Source organism: Vulpes vulpes, chromosome 2, assembly GCF_048418805.1.
Source record: "Vulpes vulpes isolate BD-2025 chromosome 2, VulVul3, whole genome shotgun sequence".
In the NCBI taxonomy this organism is placed as follows: Eukaryota; Metazoa; Chordata; class Mammalia; order Carnivora; family Canidae; genus Vulpes; species Vulpes vulpes.
Genome location: NC_132781.1, coordinates 19,037,299 through 19,058,617, shown reverse-complemented (window position 1 = coordinate 19,058,617; position 21,319 = coordinate 19,037,299). Strand labels below are relative to the sequence as shown.

Genomic DNA, 21,319 nt, shown 5'->3' with positions numbered 1-21,319 from the left:
ATTACATGCTGTAAGAATTCTTACAGTGTCCTGTGCTGGGATGCAAAGATGAAATAAGACAGTTGTGCTTTCTCAAGAAGTTCATAATTTGTACGGTAGACAAAAGTGTAAGAAAATAGTTGCCAAACACTCTGATAAAAAACAAGAGGGCGCCTGGGTGGCTCAGTCATTTAAGGGTCTGACTTCTGCTCAGGTCATGATCCCAAGGTTCTGGGATAGAGGATCCCTGCTCAGTGGGGAGTCTGCTGCTCCCTTTCCTTCTGCCACCCTCCACCCCCCACCCCGGCTCCTGTTTGTGTGCTCTCTCTCTCAAATAAAATATTTTTAAAAAGAGAAAGAGAGAACACAGGATGGGGTGCCCAGAAGGACAGATGAAATGATGTAAGAGAGTTGGTCAGTAAAGTCTTCTTATAGTGGGACGTGAACTAGGACAAGGCAGGCTGGGAAGGCACTAGACATCCCAAACAGCAAGCTTCAGGAGTACGGCTCAGTTTGGGGAATTGGCTGGAACATGGGAATGGATGGATAAACAGCAGGAGGTGAGCAGGTCAGACCATACAGGACTAAAGGTGTGCTGAGTAATATGGGCTTTAACCCTATAGACCATGAGGAGTCCCCAAGGTGAACCGTTTGATCAGACTTGGATTTTATAGATTACTCTGGCATGCTGAGTCGGTAGATTTTTGTTACTGATTGAGGTGTATGCGGTAAAAGACAAAGAATCTCTGAAAACACCTTTAACCAAGATGGGGAACTCTGAGGAAGAGATGTGAGAATATAAAGAGAATGACAAGTTCTGTTTGGTATATGTTGTAGGTGCTGTGGGACCAGCTGGTGGAGACTCTCCGAAGATCATTGAACTTGGCCTTCAGGAACCTCCAAAATGTGAATCAGGAATTCTCAGTTCCAGTGATTCTGATCTGTTTTTTAGACTCTGAATATGCCCAGTATATCTGCACTGAGGAATTTACACATGCCCAGGAAGCCTTCCTGTCTCCTCCCTGTTTACCTAAATTCTTCCTCACTTTCCCACCCATGGCCATCCTCACACCAAACTCCTTTACAAGTGGATTGTTCTATTCATCCGGCCCTTGGCCTGTGCTGCTGTGTGGCGGTGACCTCTTTGGGAACGTGCCCGGTCTCCACAGTTAGCATCAGTCAGTCAATAAACACTAAGGACTGCGCTGGTCTGGGCACTGGGCGAGGCCCTGGGGTTACAGCAGCGAGCCAGAGAGACACACAGACTTTGTCCTAGTGGAGTTTATACCCCAGCAGAGTCTGATGAGTGTGAAGGTATCCGGGCTGCTGAAGAAACAAATGACATGGATATCTTTTAATCAAGGGGTCAGAGAAGACCTCCAACCACCACTGAAGAAATGATCTTTTTTTTTTTTTTTTTAAGATTTTATTTATTCATGACAGAGAGAGAGGCAGAGACACAGGGAGAGGAAGAAGCAGGTTCCCCACAAGGGTCCCAATGTGGGACTCCATCCCGGATCCCGGGATCAGGACCTGAGCCCAAGGCAGATGCTCAACCGCTGAGCCATCCAGGCATCCCGAAGGAGTGATCTTTTAAGGAGGGCCCTGAATTAACTAGACAGTGAGGTGAAGAGGAACATTAGAGGCAGAGAGAATGGTTGTTTGTATAGGCAGAATGTGTACTGACCCTGAGAGAGAGTGTGGTGTGTTTTGAGACATGGATGACTAGTATAGCTGGAATTGGTGCAGAGACCAGCAGGGGCAACAGGTTCCCCAGGGCCTTGTCAGCTGTACTTACTAACTCATTCAACAAATGTTTCTTGAGTGTCAAATGTATACCAGGCCATTTTAGGTGCTGGGATTACTGTAGACAAGCAGATAAGGTGTCTTCTACTTGAGGACATAGACAATAAACAAGTAAACAAATACAGAAACAAGATGTAGGGGATGCCTGGGTGGCCCAGTAGTTGAGAGTCTGCCTTCGGCTCAGGGCATGATCCTGGGGTCCTGGGATCGAGTCCTGCATCAGGCTCCCCACAGGGAGCCTGCTTCTCCCTCTGCCTGTGCCTCTGCCTCTCTCTTTGTGTATCTCTCATGAACAAATTAATTAATAAATAAAATCTTTTTTTTTTAATTCTTCTTTATTTATGATAGGCACACAGTGAGAGAGAGAGGCAGAGACATAGGCAGAGGGAGAAGCAGGCTCCATGCACCCGGAGCCCGACGTGGGATTCGATCCTGGGTCCCCAGGATCGCGCCCTGGGCCAAAGGCAGGCGCCAAACCGCTGCGCCACCCAGGGATCCCCTAATAAATAAAATCTTAAAAAAAAAAAAAAAAAACAAGATGGAGGAGGATGAGGCCTCACTAGGAAGGGATTATTAGGGAAGGCCTGTGTATGAGGTGCCATTTGAGCTAAAGCCTGAAGCATGAGAAAACCAGCTGTGGGTAGAATTGAGAGATTAGCATTCAGGGCAGAAAGAACAAGTACAAAGGCCCTGTGGTAAGCATGTTTGAAGAACAAAAGAGATCACTTGGCTGGATCATTGTGGGTGATTAGGAAGAGCAGGGTGAGAGAAGGTACGAAATGGGAAGCAGGGGCCAGACCTTTTAGAGTCATGTAAGTTGTACAGAAGTGATAAGATTTCTTATCTTTTTAAGTTTGTTTGTTTTGTTTAAGTAAGCTCTACACCCAATGTGGGGCTCAAACTCATGACCCCAAGATCCAGAGTCGTACACTTTTCAACTGAGCTCACCAAGAGCCCCCAGAGTTCTTTTTAAAACATGACTTTGGTTGCTGTGTGCAGAATGGACTGTAAGGGGCAAGAGGACAAGCAGGAAGGTCAGTTTTAGGAAGTCTTTGCAAAAAAGTTGTAGTGGCCTTGATTCGGATGGGGTTGACAGCATTGGGGAAGGGTAGACAGATTTGGGAGAGATACAGGAAGTAGAATGGACAGGTCCAGGTGAGCAAATAAATATGAAGGTCTAAGAGGGAGAGAAGTGAAAGCTGGTATCCTAGTTTCTAATTTGAATAACTAGAGGGTGACGTTTTGGGCCTTGAGCTGCCTGCAAGAGACCTCAGACAATACACAGAAACCTACACAGGTTTTCAGTTTGGAAGAGTGGTCTCTGTAGATACCACCTTTTGGATTGGTTACCTATAGGTGATAATTGGAGGTTCATAAGATGACTTAAATGCCTAGGATAGAATGAGGAGTCAATGCCAGCAGAATAGACCAAGAAGTCAAGAGATGGACAACTGTCCACTGGATGGAATGATGAATGTGCTGGTGAATTTAGAGTCACCCTAGGGAAGTGGTTAAGTGGGATGTGACGAATTGGGAGACCACGAAGCGTAGTAAGCTTTCCAGCAGTTTGGACAAGAACACAAGGGTATGGGGCCTAGGTCTCCGGCCCTTGGCAGTTCCAGGAACCTGGCCAAGGCCTGTGCAGGGAAGGCTATCTTCCTTAACCCCAGAGGGCGAGTCATCTCAGCCCAGCCCGTTTCCCCTAAGAGCCCTGGGTGGAGCTAGGGGAAGTCATTTCTAACCTTGGGTGAGGCGGAGAGCTCAAGGTGGGAGGGTCACCCCAACTCCCAATGATAAGTCCGTACACGACCAGGGTGAACCCCTGACCCTAAGAGTCCATTGCTGTCAGTTTCCCAGGGCAATACACTCTGGGAGAAAATAATGTATCTGTTCCTCAAATTCTGAGAGTCCTTAGTGGTTTGACAACCCAAGGTGAATAAACTGAAATGGAAGTGCAATAATAGCACAAAACAGTATGAAAGTAGGTTGCCTATGGAATCCTCACGAAAAGAAAGATGGTTCTAGAGAAGGGGCAAACAAGCTAGCTTCAAGTCTTTCCCTATTGAACCTGTTGGGTAACCCCTGCACCCCACCCTTCATTGAGTCCAGTGACCAGACAGCAGTCAAACCTTTGTTTTTCACTTTATTGTACAAAAAGAGGGAAAACAAAACTTCTACAGTTGGCCTTAAGCTTAGGCAGACACCTCTAAGACACTCCCTCCCACCTCCCATGATACAAATTCAAGTTGTGGTTGTTGTTGAAACCTACAAAAACACTCCTTAAATATTAGAAAAAAAGGGGAGAGAGTGGGGGGGGTCCTCCCACTCCAACCATCCCATCCCAGTGCCAAAATGCACTCAGAGTGACCTCTTACAGCACCAACACCCCCATCCCCACAGCCCTGTTCGTACTGTAAGAATTTTTGATTTTTAAAACACGAAAAAAAAAAGTGCCCCGTTCAAAGTTGTCTTTAAATGAAAACACATTCCACTAAAACACAACAGTGTAGGGGCATTCAGACAGGAATATGGGGTTCTTTGCAGGGGCTCTTGGGGAAGAAATAGAACCTATGAACCCCTGTGTCAGGGTCAGGACAAAGGAAGGGGAGTGGGAGAGGGGAGTGTCCCCCCCAGGTTCCCCACCCCCAGCACCACGTCCATCCGAGGCAAAGCAGATTGTTTGCTTTCCTTTGGGGGTGGGACCTACCTTTCCCATCCCACCTCCTGGGTGGAATTCCCATTCTTCCCCCATCCCTTGGCTTTCATTCAGAGGGGGAAGGCAGAAAAGCACAAAGCCCCCACTAAATAGGTCATTAACATGATTTTAAGGAAAAAAAAGCCAAAATTTAATAAAAAATAAAAAATTTCAATCCACAGAGATAAGGTGGCTTGGCTTATTAAGGGTCTAGGGATTAGGGTACCAGACATTTGGAGATGGCCAGGAAGGGTTAGGACAGCTGCAAAAGCAGCCTTTGCAGACCCCTTCCCCACCTGGGGGTTTGGAGGGGCGGGGAAGGGAGCAGACCTGAGAAATCAAAGGGAACGGGGTGGGGGTGTGGGGGAGCTGGAGGATACAGGGAAAGGCAGGAGGGGTGTGTGTTAAGAGCTTCCCATCTATCTCCCCAAGCCCAGTTTCTGAGCCTAAGGTGGCCAGGCAACCTCCCAGATGAACTGGGAAGGCCCTTCCCACTAAATAAAAGCTCTTTTAGGTGCACCCAGTCTGTCCCCCTCCCAATGCCCCACTGGAGACCAGCGGCGGCTCAGAGTCATGTGGCCCTGGCAGAGGGGAGCAGATATATAGGAAGCATTAGAGTGGTCAGTACACCCCCCCATCCCGCCCCCCGCCAATTGAATCAGAGATTAGGCAAAGCAGAGAATGTGGAGAAAGGGGCTGCCCCAGCCTGTTCCCACCAGGATCAACATCTCCCTGGCCCTTACCAACCCATTCACCAGATTCAGACTGAGGTGGGCTCCCCCTTCTCTTACACACGCGCGCGCACACACACATGCACACACGCCTATGCACACATCCACAGGTGCACCCATGCTATGTACAGGCGACACACGCTCGCGCGCACGCACTTTTCCATTCACATCAAGACCGTTTTTTAAAAAGTCCCAAACCTACCCCCTAAACCCTCCCTCTCCCAGAAATGACAACAGAGACGGCAGCCGAGATCGGTAGGAAACGTCTCGTTGACAGCTCAGAGCTTAAAAAAAAAAATATATACACATATATAAAAAACACTTCTGCCCCCTCCCCCCCATGAGTGGGTCCAGGCAGCTCCTTCCTGCAGAGGGCAGGGGAGAGGGCTATGGGGCGGCGCCTGTTCTCTCTGAGGCTCCTGCCCTCCTCTCCCCCCACGTGTTCCCTGCCTCCAGTTCCAATGCAGGGGTCCAGTCGGCAAGCCCCTCCAGGACAGGAAGGGTCTTCCCCAAGCTTCCACCCTCCCATGGGTCGGGCTGCAGGTGTGGAGGGCCTCACTGAACTCTTTGGGACCCCCCACCCCACTCCCAGGTCCATTGTCCATGACGGAACCCCAAGTGCAGAAGAGGGGTGGGCCGGGCCGGTCCAGTGGTGGCTCAGTCTGATGGTTGCACTCCCTGGAGGGCCCCCCAGGGCTGATGTCTCTGAGGCTGCAGAGTCCTGGCCTGGGCTCCTCCAGCCCCTCCCCCACCGAATTAAAAAAAAAAAGAAAAAGAAAAAGAAAGAAAGTGGGGGAGGCCAGGGGCAGGGGACAGAACATGGGGGAGAAACAAAGGTGGTCAGTTGGGGAGGGGAGCCCTGGGTGGGATGAGTCTCAGTTGGAGTCAGAGTCCGAGGAGTCCCCCGAGGAGGAGGAGCTAGAGCTGCTGCCCTCAGACTCATTGTCCTCATCCTCATCGTCGTCCTCGTCATCGTCCTCATCCTCATCATCCTCCTCGTTCTGGGGGGTGGGGGGGCAAGGAATGCGGTCACCAGGTGGCAGTCCTGGTAAGGGCCACCCTGCCCTCCCACCACACCCTGCTGCCTGACCTCATCTCCGTCCTCACTCTCGTCCTCGCTGCTGGACTCGGAGGAGTCCCCACCATCCTCAGAGGAATCCCCGTTCTCATCATCCTCCTCCTCTTCGTCCTCATCCTCATCCTCCTCATCCTCTTCATCATCCTCCTCAGACTCCTGGGAGGGGCAGAGGCACGTCAGTGGTCTGTGCCACACCCCTCCAGGCACCAAGGACCCCCCCCCCCCCCCCCCGCCATCTTGGAGGAGCTCCTTACCGACTTGGACTGCAAGGCAGTCCTGCTGGATTTGGGGTTTGGGCCTCGAAGCTTGGTCATGCTCTTACGTTTCTGCAGGGAAGGGGAACACAGACGAAGGGAAAAGCCAGGAGTTCCAGACAGTGGACCCCCAAACCTCCCCTTTCCCCAGCACCACCCTGCTCCCACACTCACATTGGAGATGTACTCTTTATACGCTGCACGGTCCTGAGGAGACAAACTCTGGGAGACAGAGAAGGAGGTAAAGGTTGGAACGCCACCCAAACTACTGCTGATGGGAGTGTGTTGACCAAAAGCCAGGCAGTGGGTTAAGCATTTATATACCATTACCCCATTTTACTCCTGCCACTCTCCCCATACCTTGGGTCTCTGCAGAGTGCCCCCCAGGATCTGCGAAGACAGTCCAGGACTAACGCCTACGAAGCCCTGAATTCTTTTCTAAGTTACCCTGTATTAGGACTGTGGTTTTCATGTCCCTCCTACTGTTCTACAGTCAAGGGGAGGCTCCAGAGTTAGGGCCTTCCTCAGCAGAGAACCCCCTACAATGACTATCATAGCCTGGTATCATCACTCCCACCCAACAAGCCTAGAGCCACTGATAAGGGAGTCTGTGGCTCTCCAAAACCTCTAGACACTTAAACCCTGCTATCTCCCAGGGTCCCTGGCTAACTTGCCTGGATAGCTGGGGGTGACAGAGGTGGCTCTGCCCACATTATAAACCTGACTGCTCAACCAAGGTGCCCAAGAAGAGCTCTGAGGCTTGAGGCCAAACCAGAGTCTGGGAGACGCCCTCTGGTCCCAGCTGGAGTAGGACAAGGCAATCTGGCTTGGATTACTCTATTTACTAGCTGTGTAACCTTGGGTAAATTACTTAATCTCTCTGAACCTTAGTTTCTTTTCTTTGATATCGATCATAGGACTGCTAGGACAATGAATGGAATTGTGGAGGCAGGCCAGGAAGATGCTGCCTTCTCCTTCCAAGGGTCCCCAGCCCTCTCACCTTTTTTTTCTTAAGATTTTATTTATTTTTCATGAGAGACTGAAAGAGGCAGAGACCTAGGCAGAGGGAGAAGCAGGCTCCCTGAGGGGAGCCCAATGCAGGACTTGATCCCAGGACCCCAGGATCACACCCGGAGCCAAAGGCAGATGCCCAACCACTGAGCCACCCAGGTACCCCCGCCCCCAGCCCTCTCACCTTGACCCAGAGGTCCAGATGTACTTTGTACTGCTTCTGCTGCTCCTCTGCCAATTTTTTGTAGTGCTCCTTCTGGCTCTGGGAGATGCGCTGCCAGCGGCTGCCAATCTCCACCATGCGCTCTTTCAGCGGCAGGTGGTTCAGCTCCCCATTGGACAGAAGCTCCTGGGAGAACTTCTGGTAACCGTTCCTAGGCGGTGGAGTGGCACAGGGAGGGTTAGGACGCCTACCCTACAGCCATCCAGCCATGACCCTTCCTGCGGCCAAGGTGGGTTCTAGCCCCCTTAGACTCACATGGGAGGCTTCTTGGGTTCTCCTTGGAACTTCATCTTCTTGGATGAGTTTGCAGCAGCTGGGGGTGCCCGCATCTCACTCAGCTCTCTCTGTGGGGACACTCAAAGGAGTCATGCTCACTCCACCCCTCACCCAAAATTATTTCTACCATCTGCCCCACGCCATCAGTTGCCTTAGAAACTGAGGCCGAGAGGAGGGGCTACGTCCTAACAGGTCACACCTGGGCCAGGCGCCCCTGCTTGGAAGTGCTGTCACAACTACAGTCACATGACTGGTCTCACCGCCCCCATGTACTGACTGATGTGTGACTGAGGCACAGAGAAGGAAGCCGGCAGATTTGCTCAGGGTCACACAACCAAGGCTGGGACTCCCAGCTCCACAGCCCACCCACTGAGGACAGCTGCCAGCCCAAAAGGGTACTCTGACCCCCAGCTCCCTAGGGGCCACCATGCTGACCAGCAGAACCCTTCTTCCCACCTCGTATCGCTTTTGGTCTTCGGCTGCCTTCTTAATCCACATGAGTTTCTCTTTCTTCTCCATGTTGTTCCAGGTCATCTCCATGGCTTTCAAGGCCTTCACCCGGTCATTCTGGAGACAAACAGAGGTATCAGCTATGGGAGGGGTCACCTGGGGCTGGAACCGGCACGCGAGGGCAGGCCACTGAACAACCCCTTTCGGGCTCCCTGCCACCTTGAAGCGGGCCAGGTAGTCCCCGATGACGCTCTGCTGCCAGATCTCCTCGGCTCTCTTGGGTGACTCGGGCAGCTTGCCCCGGTCCTCGCGGTCCCCGCCTGGCTTCCTCTCCGACTGGGCCTTCAGCGCCGCCTCCCGGGCCTTGTACTTGGCCTGCGGAGGGCGGGCAGGGCGTCAGCCTTCCGGCCGCCCCCAGGGGGCGCGCGTCCCCCGTCCACAGTGGAGGCTCCCCCCCCCCCCCCCCCCCAGGCAGGGCGGGACCGGCAGAGGCTTGGGCTGGCGCAGATGTCCCCTGCCTGGGGCTCAGCCTGGGGCTCGGCCCGCTGACCGGCTCTGCTCCCCGGGGAGCCGGCCCCGAGGCGGATGCCTTCCGCCTTCCTGGCTGCGAAGGCTGCGGAGCTGCGGCCCCCTGGCACCTGAGCCCAGGCACACGGGAGGGCTAAGGGAGGGCTAAGGCGCAGGCCGTGGCTGAGGAAGTGTGGCCCGCCCCTGAGGGAGAAGCCCCCGGAGCCTGACCTTCTTCTTTTCCGACAAGTCGTTCCACATGCGGGCCAGAAGACGGGTCAGCTCGCTCTCCGAGAGCTCGGGCCGCTCCTCCTGCAGCTGCCGCCGCTTCTCTTCAGAGAAGATGAACATGGCCGACACCGGCCTCTTGGGCTTCTCTGAACCGCCCTGTCGGTGGACAGAGGTCGGGTCTGTGGGGGTGTGGACAGGGAGCCCCATATTCCCCCACCACCGCCCGTTGTGCCCCCTGCCCACCTTGCCCCCTTCCTGCGAGGGCTTCTTGGAGGCGGGGCTGGTGGCTTGCTTCTTGTTGATGCTTAACATCTTCTCCTCCCCCAGGACCCGCTGCTGTTCCTCCTCTGGCAAGCTCTGGTTCAGAGACAAGACGTGGCATGGGGCTGCGCACCTGGGAGCCAGCTCCTCCCAGGTAGTCCAGAGGGCCCTGCTTAATCCCAGGGCCTCTGCCCAATGCCCCACCTCCGAGAACACTCACCTCTAGGAAACGGAGAAGCTCCACCTCATAATCTTTCTTTTTCTAGGAAAGAAGGGGAGTCAGGGTCAGTGTGGGCACATACCTGCTCGTTCTCAAGGGACAAGAGCCTTCTACAAAATGTTCGGAGCTTGGACAGGGCCTAATCTCCTTCTATAGACACTAGACAGGCAGCCCGGGGCCATCTGGCTTGATCAGCCCAGATGCTAAACCTAGCAGACCAGACCAAGTTTGTAGCAGGTATTTAAGACACGTTTGACCACTGACTGACCCCTAGTTGGGGTCAGATACTCCCAAGGCCCCAAGGGTCTCCAGACGTCCTCTTTAGCACAACCTACCTGGTCACACTTCTTGTGGTAGGCATCCTTCTCCTTCTGGGAGAGCAGTTTCCACTGCTGGCTGCATAGCACCATGCGCTCAGTGCTGGGCACGTCCTTCATGTTGGCCATCAGCTCTGCGCAGTACAGCGAGTAGCTGTTCCTATCAGAAACAGCAGGAAACGAAGAGCAACCCCCCTGAGTGACCAGGGCAGTCCAGGGCACCTGGCTTCCTCAACTTCAGAACCTGGCCGAGATCCTTGGATGGCCCAGCTCCCTAGAAGCCCTCGTGCCCACTCACCCACCCACCCCAGGGCAGTGCTCACGGAGGTGGCTTGGTGGGTCGCCCATCAAACTTGTCCTTGAGCTGGCGTTCGGCCTTGGTGAGGGTGGACTTGGTGATGCCCTCCTCACTGATGTTCAGCTCGGGGTGCTTCTGGATATAGTCACGCATAATCTCCTGCAGAGTGAGGTGGGGGGATGGAGGGCAACGGGGTGTGGGGTTAGTGGGGGCTGGGGAGGGGGGAGAGCCGCTGGGGAGGGGAGGCAGGGAGCAAAGCTGGGGGGTGGCCGTGTGTCTGCTATGTCACACGAGACGTGGTGCCCTGCCCTGCCCTAGCCTGAGATCTCATGGGGGGGTGGGCGGGGAAGGTAGGGGCAGAGGTGAGGGGCCCAGAAGGCCCCTCCCTCAATGAAGGGACAGGGAATGACTGCCTCCCGCAGAGTGCGGAGGCCACAGAGTCAGAGGGCAGAGGCTCTTGAAGAGCCGGATGGGGAGGAGCGCAGCGGAAGCCTAACCTCGTACTCCTTCCGCTGCTCCAGGGCCTTATGAATCCATTTCAGCCTCTTTTTGTCCGAGAGCTGAGACCACTGCTTCCCCAGGGAGTCCTTCACCTCCTTCGTAGTGGCCTGCAAACCAAAAGCCGTCAGACACACACAGGCAGCCAGGGGCAGGGGGAGGGGAGAAGGGGGAAGGGGGCACAGAGGCCCCCACCCCCTCAGGCCACAGGAGGTCACAGGAGTGTCCCCCACAGGCCAGGAGGGGAAAGTAGAGGCGGGAATCCCGCCTAGGTGCAAGGGGACAGGCTCACACACGCACGCACGCACACACTCGCACGCCAGCTGGCCCAGGCCCTGTCCATGCAGCCCACCCCTGGGGAGGGGCCTCCTCTCCTGCTCCCCTGCACCGTGCCCGGCCGACCTGGCGCGGCTCCCCCCTTGCCACCACCGTGCGCCCTCCATCCCTACCCCCTGGCCGGACACTCACATCTGGCCGCACTTTGAGATACACCTTCTTCTCATGGGTGTACCACAGCTGCTGGGGGGTTTTGGGCTTCTCAGGGATGTCCGACTTCTTGGCATTCTGGATTAGGTCAGGGTGATCCTCCCTAGCCAGGGCATGGGGAGCAACAGTCAGCGGGTACAGGGGGATCCTGCCAGGGAGACCCCCAGCTAGCTGCCCCACCCGCCAAGGCTCCTAGGCCTACCAACTGGGGCCTAGTGGGACAGTGGCTACCTGCCTGTCCCTGCCCTTGAGCGTGACCCACTAGGGTCTACACAGGACCCATCCATCTTCCATGCCTCACAGATGGCAAGCTCGAGGCTCTGGTTGGTATCACCCTAACCTGCCACACCCAGTGCCCTGTGGCCCTCCTCTGGGCTCCACTGCCTTACCTGAACCGGGCCAGGTTTCGCTCGAACTCCTGTTTCTCTCTCTGGAAGTCCTGAATATATTTCATCTGGGGGAGGAGGGGATGGGGTCATCCACGACCCAAAGCCTGAGCTACAAAAGCCATTGAGTCCTCCTTGCTAGCTATTTTGCCTCCCGGTGGTGATATGGATAGAAGGTGGTGTGAGCTGGCAGGGGATGGTGGCCTGCCTTCCAGTGGGCGGGGTGGGGTGGGGGGACTCAACCGTAGCCCCAACTGCTAGCTTAGAGCCACACAGTGGGAGCTACAGGGGCCTCCCAGAATACATCCTATGTCCTATTCCCTCCCGTCAAGAGAAGGAGAGTCCCAGGAGTGGGACCCAGCATTACCCAGTCACAGTGAGCAGTGACACAGCAGGGACTCCCCCTGACCTTACCTCCCCACCTTTCCCCAACACCGCAAAACTCTCCTCAATGCATTAGGAGGAGGTGTAGGCCTTGCCCCTATTATTCCCTCCTCTCAGGTCTGTGGCAGCTACTGTTGGTCTGTTGCCTCAAAGATGGCTCACAGGGCCGGGGGCAGGCTGAGTCTTGCTTTCAAGTAAGGCCCAAGGGTAGACTGTGTTGAAGGCACCCAGAGTGAATTCTTGCAACGTGAATGACATTCTCATAGATCTCTCAACTTGAATTTTCTTCCCGATCTGCTGAGTGGTCCCCCTGGAACCCTGACTATCCTTCATATGCCTTCCCCATCCCAAACCCCTTCCCATCACCTTCTTCCCTGCCTCTGATCCCTTCTCCAAACTCCTGGCTGGCAGGCTCCTCGAGCTCCCCTTCCCCCACCCGACTGGTTCTCCTCTGCCTTGGCTTCTCTTCCTTCTCCTCCACCTCTTTCTATAGGGCTGGCCTCCCTTCCCGCCATCACCCGCCTACTTCCGTTTTGTTCCTGCCTCTTCATTCCTCTCTTCTTTTCTTCCTTCCTTCATCTACCTCCTGTCCTCACTACTGCTCAACGTCCAGCTCTCCTTTCTCCCTTTTTCCCCCAATTCACAAGAGTCAGCTGTGGAAGCATCCAGAGGCTCATGGCAACTGAGTCCAACTCCTGCCTTTCACAAGAGGCACCAGGCACAGGAGGAACCAGCTTCACCTTTCCCTGTGGTTCTTGTAGAAAATGGGGAGCAGAGCCCAGCCTACTCTGCCCTATCTCAGCCCTCCTCACACAGAATAGCTGCTTTCAGAATAAGGCACAAGCAGACTGGGCTTATCCTCTGCACCTCAGATAAAGACCATATCCAGAGAAATGAGGTAACTTACCAAAGGTCACACACAGAGCAATTCAGTGGTAGTCAGGAGCAGAACCCAAGTCTCGTGTCCCCCAGGCCAGCACTCTGTCCACTCTACCACATAGTTTCTTAACTCTCCCTGGTCCTCGGACCCTCTGCCTCTCCCTCCCTCTCCATGAGAGTCTGGGTGTTGTGTGTACAGTCAGCTCTGCAACATCCCCATCAGAGAGGCCAAAGAAAACTCTTAATTCCTACTCCTGCGTGGCCTGGACAGCAGGTGTAGACAGCTGGTTTCACCCAGCTAAGCTGGCTTCCTTTTGGATACAGAACCAAGGGCACGGGGGTCTGCAGCCAGAGTGCACAAACCAGGAAGACAGAGGGCTATGTATGGTGTGGCAGCCGGTGCCACGTCCTGAGACCTGGCCACGTAAGGCTTTGTCTCTTCTTCCAGTAAATGTGCGTTCTTGTCTCTCCCACTGTCCCTCACCGACATCTCTCCCTGGCTCCACCTCACAATCCAGTACCCTGGCTGTCCATCTCTCTCCTCTCCCCATCTCACTTGGGGCCCTGCTGCAGGCTCCTCCACTGCTTTGCTGCCCTCTGTGAGGGTCCACTTGACAGCACGAGGCCACAAGGGACAAGGTGCAAATCCTTGGCTGAACGTGGAGGAAGGAAGCCCACTTAATATGTGTGGACATGGCGGTGAGAAGAGCACCCAAGTGCTGTTCTGCTGTTGCTAGTTGTGTGACCCAGGACGCAAGTCCCTCCTGGGCCTCAGTTCCTTGCCCACACAACCGGAATAACCCCTTCTCTGGGGGTTCCCTTTGAGGATACTGCACGCACCAAGTGAGACCACAGTGAAAACTGTCCAAGGATGAGCTGCTGTGCCAGCCTAACGGTGAGAATGCGAGCATAGAGGTAAAGCTGGATGAGGCAACACTGGACTGTCTGTGGGGGGAAAGGGCTGGTCCGAGCATCTGCTTCAGTCCGGGTCACACCTTCGACCATGCCTGCACTTGATAGTGCATGGGAGTGGGAGGAGGGGACCGAGTGTGGCTGCCCAGGACCCTGCACTCTGCTGACCCACCCCCATCCCTGATGTCCCTCTATGCCTTCCCCCCACAGCTGACCTACACTGCACCAGCTGCTCCCTGCCCTTCTCCTCCTCCCCACTTTGCCCCCCTCCCCCCACCTTCTTCTTCTCCGGCAGCTCCTTGTATTTCTTGGACAGAATCTTGGTCAGGTCCAGGTTGCTCATCTCAGGGTGGAGTTTCGCATACTTGGCCCGCTTCTCCATGAAGAAGCGGAAATAAGGGGTCAGGGGCTTCTTTGGGAAGTCCGGGTGTTTCTGGAAGGAGGGTCAAGGACACGGTGAAGGTCAGACAGTATCTGTTCTTTGGACCATTCCTCTTTTACACGTCATGCTCCTCCTCCTGGAAACTCACCTTGAGTTTTTTGCCTTTGTAAGGATTTTTAACATGTTCCTGAGCATCAAGGATCAATTCTGTCAATGTTCGGAACTTCCTCACCTGGAGAAGAAAGGAGGTGAGTACAAGAGGAAGTTCAGGAGAGGGAAACACCACCCTAGAGCCTACCCCCTTTCCCAACAGGTCTCCTCTACTTTCCACTACACTGAATTTATCAGACGAGGAGGGGCAGGAGCCAACAGCCACGACTCAGCCCCTGACACGCAGACAACACCCGGGCACTGGCCCACGCCTATGGCACAGGACCAGACAGTCCGTACACACCAAAGGACGACAACAAGGTGACCACCTGACCTCAATGTGTTGTCCATGCCAGCACCTCATTCAATCCCCAGAACAGCTCAGGCGAGAGAAGATCCCAGATGTAAGTATTCATGGCCACACAGCTAGGAAGCGGCAGAACTGAGAGCTCTAGGCCAGTGCTATCAACCGTGCCACCTCCCCAGTGCACAAGGGCGACCACATAAGCACCTCGCCTGGTCTCTTTCCTTCCTGTTTATTGACTTCTGTTTCCTCTCCCCCACCGGGAAGGTTGAGGCAGGGGTTCACGCAGATGTGTCAGGAAGGGGGCAGCAGAAGGGGGAGGGGATCAGTTACCTCATTAGAAATCTCCACCCATTTGAGCTTGCACATGTCTCCAGAAAAGTCTTTAAATGCTACTTTTTCCCAATCCATATGTGACTCGGTTGTTTTGAACTTGGAGCTGTCATTGGATGGAAGGTTGTTCTTCATGCATTCCAGCAAAGTCAGCATGTCTTCCTGGGACCAGCGGTCTGGGGAGGGGCAAGAAAGGCAAATCATGCCCAGCTCATGCTTCCCCCCCATCTGTTCCCCAGTCCTTAAGTGCTCAATCCTTCTTTCCCTGGGCATCCCAAATCCCTGGGGATCTCTGATGTGAAGGCAAAGACAAGACATGACCTAGTCACAAGAGAAAACTGTGACCATGTGGATTGGAACGGGTATTCCAGACCAGAGAGCATCATACCTAGAAAGCCAGACTTGAAGTCAAGTCTGGTTTACTTCAAAACTATGGTCATTTCTAACATGCCAGGCTGCCACAGACTACTATTTATTGCGGGGAAGAGAAAGAAATGAAGCTACAGTGATTTGGGACCTGGTGGGAAAACAGCTAACTTACTAGGAGAGGGGAGGGAAGCAGGGAGGCAGACCACGTCGAAATGTGTCGCCAAGTTTAAGTTCTAGGTGGATACCGTGGATGTGCAAGGGCTGAGGATGGAGTGTGGGCAGTAAGGAGAACCCATGCAGACATTTCTCTCTGGCACAGCTGGAAACTAACATTGGAGACATGGGCAATTTTGGGCAAGTAAGAAAAATGGAATGGAAATGGAAGAATCATACAGGGCAGCTGAGAGGCAAGACAAGCAGATGAGCAAAGGTTCTCAGGGCCCTGGCTCCAGGGAGAACCCCCAGAATTCTGAGTTGTCTTCTGGGTCCAACTCCCCGTGGAGGCAAAAAAAAAAAGGGGGGGGGGTCTGAACCACCTATTTCCAGCCACTGAATTAGCCTCAGCAGGCCTCTCTGGAGGGTGGCTACCCTGGAAGGTGAGCTAGGAGAACAACCAGGGCTAGGAGTCAAAAGGGCTCTTCATTTGCATTTGCATCTGGTAACCAGGGTCAAGGTTGCCACAGGGTGGGTCACATGGACCAATAATCCTCAGTCCTCTCAGCGTCCCAGTCAGGGCCAGATGCTCAGCTTCATCCAACCCCCTGCCCCCATCCACACAGGATGCCTCCAGGATGGGGTAGGATCTAGTTATGGACCTCCTATGGCTTGGAGCCTCAAACCACCAAAATATCCTGTCTCCACCTGCCTCACCCGAAACCTTGTCCTCTGAATAACAATAAAACACCTGAAAAGCCTTGCCAATCCCTCCCTTCTCCCCCTCCCCCCCCCATTGCTCATCCTTCCTCCCATTCCAGGACTCTGGGTGAGGAAAGGGCAAACTCTGGCCAGATGGGAATCCCAGAATGAAGGCTCCCATAAGCCTCTCTCTCTAAGTGGGAGAATGAAGTGTGGAAAATACAGTTTATAGCCTCAAGGCCAAATAACTTGGGTTTAGCCAAACTTGACTCATAAAACTGAAGATACCCCCCTCACCTCGATTCACAGAACAGGGACTGTCTAACCCCTTTCGAAAGAGAGGGGGTCCCGCAAACAACCATGTGGGAAAAGAGGACGTAAGTTAAAGTGCTCCTACCTTGGCCTTTGGGGGCGGCCATTTCCAGGTCTGTGGGGCAGTCAGCTTCTCCGTTCATTCTTTAGCCGTCCAGCCTCCTCCTTGGGTCGTGCTGGCCGGGCAACCCGCGGTCAAAACCACCTCACCCTTTAGAAGAGACACCAGTCCCCACTCAGGCGGGATGCGAGGTGAGGGACTTTCTATTCCTCCCTCCCCCAAGGGGGAGGGGGGCACAAGTCCGCACTTTAACGGAGACCCTGCCAAGACCCTAGTAGACCTAAAGGGTCTGTGGGTGTGGGAGTGCGGCCCCCCCGCGCCCCTGCAGCCCGGCTCCACCGCGTGCGCCCTCCCCTGCCCACGCGAGAGACTGCTCCCAGCTCCCGCGTGCAGCGAGCGCCCGCCCTCCGCCCTCCTTCCCCCACCCGGGCCAAAAAAAAAAAAAAAATCTCCTCCTCCTCTGTGCGCCCGCCCCGGGGAGGCCCCAGGCTGGAGGGCGGGGGAGGAGGAAGGGCGGGTAAAGGGCGCGCGCGGCCGCGGAAGCGGGCGCGCGCCGCAGTCTCCTCCTCCCGCCTCCCCCCGGCCGGTTCCCCCCGCCTCCGCAACCCGGCGGGGACCCGGACGCAGCGCAGCCGCCACCGGCCCCGGAGCGTAGCGGCCGCACCGCCCCCGGGGACCGGATCCGGATTCCCGCCGCCCCCCCTCTCGGGCTCCCGACGCCGTCCCCGCCCGCCTGGGCGGGCGAGCAGCCGGAGAGAAGCGGCCTAGCCTGCCCCCCGCCCCCGAGCCACCCACCCCGGCCGGAGGCGCCGCCACCGCCCAGCCACCCCGACGCGCACGGAGGAGCCCGCCGCAGAGGCGCGACCACGGCGGGAACCGCCGCCTCCTCCCCCGAGCTTGCGGCCCAGCCCCGCCGGCGCCCCCGCCCCGGCCTCCGGGGAGCTGAGCCAAGGAGAGGGCGGGAGGACGGCGGCCGGGAGGCGGGGGCGCAGCGCTCACCGGCCCCGCCGCCCCCTCCGGCGGCCGGCGAGAACTGCGCCTGCCGGCTCGGAGAAGCGCGGGCTCCAGTGCCCGCGGCCGGGGCTCGGCTCGGGCCTCGCTTCCTGCCCTCCCCTCCCCCGGCTCTCGGCGTCCTCTCCAATGCCCTGATCCTCTTTCGTCCAGTCCCCTGCCTGGAGGGCGGCCCGGGTCTCCCCCGGCGTCTACGGCACCCGCGGTTCGCTCCCCGCCGCCCGGCCCCGACCCCGGCGCGCGTCCTCAGCCGCCTCGGTTACCCGGCGCAGCGCGGCCTCCGGGCTTCCCGCTCCGGCGGCTCCCTCCCCGGCTCTGAGCGGCGGCGCCCTCCCCCGCTCGGCCGGGCACAGCCGCAGCTCCCTCCCGCGGCGGCAGCGGCTCCTCCTCCGGGCGCGGCGGCGGCGGCGCTGGGGCGGCGGCTGCTGCTGTGGCGGCGGCGGCGGCTGTGGCTGCTGCTGCCTGCTGCTCCTCGCGGCGAAAAGCACAAAGCACAGCGCCCTCCGCCTGCAGGCAGCCCGCCCGCCGCCCGCCCGCCGGCCCCGGCCTCAGCTCGCACACCCCCCGCCGCCGCCGCAGCCTCCGCCGCCGGAGCGGGGAGGAGGAGGGAGAAGGGAGGAGGAGGAGCGGGAGGGGGGGCGGGAGAAGCGGGGCAGCGAGCGCGTCCTTCCCCGTAGAGCGCACACCGACCCCCGGGGAGCGAGCGCCAGCCCGCCCGCCTCGCCGGCTCCGCTCCCTCCCACAGCCTGCCCGGGCGGGCTCCGCGGGGGGCAGCTGGGAGGAGGGGCGGGAGCTGGGGGGACCCGGGCGGCCGAGGCGGAGGGAAGGAAGGAGGGGAGGGGGGTGGTGGTAGTGGTGGTGGTGGTGGTGGTGGTGGTGGCGGCGGCGGTGGCGGCGGCGGCGGCTGCTGCTGCTGCCGGGGAGGGGGGGCCGGGGCAGGGAGACACGCAGCCGCCCGGATGGCGGCGGGGCTCGGAGCCGAGGCGGGCGGGCGGGCGCCGAGAGCGACCTCGCCAGACCCGCGGGGGAACTAGCAGGCTCGGCCGGCGCGGGAGGGAGGGCGCGAGGCGCGGCCGCCAGAGACGGTGCCCGGAGGGCCCCCCGGCGGCCGGGGAGGCTGAGGGGGTGCCCGCAGCCCTGCTTCGGAGCTCTCCCCCAAGTCCTCCCAGCTCAGATTCGGGTTTCCACGGCAGTCCTCACCCGCTCCCTTCTCCCGCCTCCTGGAGCGGGCGCTCCGCGCCCACCCTCATCCCCGGAGCGTGGCCACCGGCTTGGGGCGCACGCACGCCCATCCCGGCGCCAGGCTTCGGCGCCTACCTCGCGGTCCCCTTGCTTCCGAACAGCACACACACGAAACTTAAAAAAAAAAAAATACCCGTACAAAATGCCCTGCCTGCAAATTTAAAAAAAAAAAAAATCCCCTTTGCTCCTTTACACCCCGGAAACGACGAGGGGGCGATGGGGTCCGGCGGAGGAGCTGCTCTGGGAGCCGGTTCAATCCAGCCCGGCATGGCTCCCCAGGCCTGCCCGGGCGCATGGAGATCGGCGCCGCCGCCACTCGCAGCAACCCCTCTCCCCCGAAATCCGCGGAGCCCGGGCTCACTTACCGAGCGTGTGAATGGGAGCGCGGGCCAGGGGCGCCTAGGGGTGCGGCGGGCCGAAGAGCGGAGCCGCAGCTCCGCCGCAGCCGACGCCGGGGCAGCGAGTCGCCAGACAAAGCCCGAGATGGCGAAGCGGAGCGACGGCTAATGGCGAGCCCCACGCGCCGCGCTCCGCCCGCCCCGCTCCGCCCGCCCGCCCGCCCGCCTCGGCGCAGCGCAGCGCCGCTCCGAGCGCTCGCCCGTCAGAGCCGCCTCGGCGCCGCCGCCTCCCGGGCCACCCCGGCCTCGCCTGGCCCCTCCGCCTCCTCCGGGCCACTCAGCCTCACCCCCTTCCCTCCCACCGCGATGGGGGCTGCACGAAAATAAAAAAAGAAAAAGAAAAAAATGCTTTTCTTTCTTTTTTTGTTGGGGGGGCAGGGCGGGCGTGTTGAGACTTTTGGGGTTTTTTTTTTGCCCCCAGCTCGCACTCACCTGCGGAGCCGCCGGGAGGGCTGGGGGTGGGGGCGCGCGGGGCTGGAGCCGGCGAGCGCGGGTTGAAAGCTAGCCAAGCTCTGCAGCGCCCGACCCGGGCGTATACGCCGCCGCCAGTCCCCGCAGAGAAATCGTCCTCCTACCCCCGCCTCCATCGCTCTGCGTTTCTCTTCCAATCAGCCGGTCGCTTGGCGGCTCCTCCATTCTCCGGCCAAGCCCGCTGCCTAGAGCGAGCTCCACTCCTCCATCTGCTAGCCCGGTTCCTGGCTCCCCTGCCGGGGCCGGCGAAGCGACGTGGGGCCGGAGGGGGATTTGCGAGGGAACCTGCCTGCTTCCCGCTCCCATTGCTCCCTCCCCGCTGCCTCCTGCCTCCTGCTTCTCTCCTGCGTCTTTCCAACTCTCCCCTGTCGCCACTGGTGTGTGTCTGAGTGTGTGCGCGGCTTTTTTTTTTTTTTTTTTTTTTTATTGCTCTTTGCTTTTGCAACCCTGAAGCCAAAGCGAGGGGGTGGGGGATAAAGGAGGGGGGGGTGTTACAAAAAAAAAAAAAAAAAGTAAGAAGCTCTTAAATTTGCAACACATTGAAAAACCGAGGGAGCACCCCGCCTCGCCGGATCTCGGCTCCCCGCGAGGGCCTTCCGGGTTTTAGAGCGAGCCTCTCGTTCTCAACGCCCCTCACCTCCTCCGGGCTTAGGATCCGAGGTGTCCGATCAAAAAGTTCTCCCCCTGGGCCGTAGCAAGGGGTGTCAGGGTGGGAATTAGGGGGATTTCTCAAGAAGCAGCAGCCTCCCCCCCACCCCGGTTTCGGTAGTTGGGCCGGGGTTGGGGCGGAGAGCGTGATCCCGGTGGGTCTGCGCCAGGGGCTTCCGGGGCGAAGCGGGAGCCAGGAGACCGCGCTTCGCGCATCTCCCCCTCGGTCTCTGCCTCCAGTCCCCTGCCAGCTCCCCCTTTAATTTTTTTTTTTTTTTTTCCCTCTCCTTTAATCTAATTTCTTCCAACTCCACCTTTGTTGTTACCGGCGTCACGCCCGGACCAGCCAATCCCCGCCATGCAATCAGCTTGTCAAAAAGGCTCGGCCAGCCCTGGGAAAGCAGGCCGCGGGCGCTGTGCCCCCTCCTTCCCCCAGCGGCGGCGGGGAGCCGCGAGGGGAGCCTGGCACCCGGGCCCCGCCGCCCGAGCCGCCGCGGGGCAGCCTTCGCCCAGGCCTGCGGCACTCCGCCGTCCTGCGGCTCCGGGGGCGAAAGGCCGGGGCGGGGACCGCCATCCGCCATCCGCCCTCCCGGGGCTGCCGGCTGCCGTCGTCGGTCTCTGCCTCCCCTCCTCCGAGGCAGGGTTGTCAGGACGCAGGGAGCCCGAAGACGAAGAGCGCCCGCTTCCCAGAGGCGAGCCTGCGGTCTGGGCCGCCGCTCCCCGGGCAGCGCCATCGCGCCGGGCCCCGGGGCTCCCGGGCTGCCCGCCTCCCGCACCGACTCTGCGGACTGCCCGCACCGCGGCCAGCCGGGGCGCCGGCCCCTCTGGACTCTCCGCTGGCACACAGCCTTCTCCATCCTCACTCAGCGGCCTCCCTGCTGCTGTAATTCCTCTTGTCTCC

At 58.0% G+C, this 21,319-nt stretch overlaps 1 protein-coding gene across 8 annotated transcripts; it reads right to left on the bottom strand.

Moving 5' to 3' along the window:
* Window positions 1-3,915: 3,915 nt before the first annotated feature.
* UBTF (upstream binding transcription factor) lies at window positions 3,916-20,169 on the bottom strand. 8 transcript variants are annotated; one of them, XM_072747045.1, is made up of 21 exons: window positions 19,732-20,169; window positions 16,673-16,798; window positions 15,052-15,227; window positions 14,413-14,496; window positions 14,160-14,315; window positions 11,711-11,775; window positions 11,304-11,424; window positions 10,835-10,945; window positions 10,363-10,496; window positions 10,058-10,199; window positions 9,723-9,764; window positions 9,485-9,598; window positions 9,242-9,397; window positions 8,723-8,878; window positions 8,510-8,620; window positions 8,033-8,121; window positions 7,739-7,928; window positions 6,718-6,765; window positions 6,544-6,615; window positions 6,302-6,445; window positions 3,916-6,212 (listed from the first exon to the last, which is right to left on the bottom strand). In XM_072747045.1, exons 2-21 carry the CDS (start codon window positions 16,728-16,730, stop codon window positions 6,087-6,089), a joined length of 2,295 nt encoding a protein of 764 aa, XP_072603146.1. In that variant the 5' UTR covers window positions 16,731-16,798; window positions 19,732-20,169; the 3' UTR covers window positions 3,916-6,086. The 8 variants fall into 8 exon arrangements, with proteins under 8 accessions (XP_072603146.1, XP_072603144.1, XP_072603145.1 ...); XM_072747043.1 differs by lacking the exon at window positions 19,732-20,169 and adding an exon at window positions 19,267-19,442; XM_072747044.1 differs by lacking the exon at window positions 19,732-20,169 and adding an exon at window positions 17,923-18,055.
* Window positions 20,170-21,319: the final 1,150 nt, after the last annotated feature.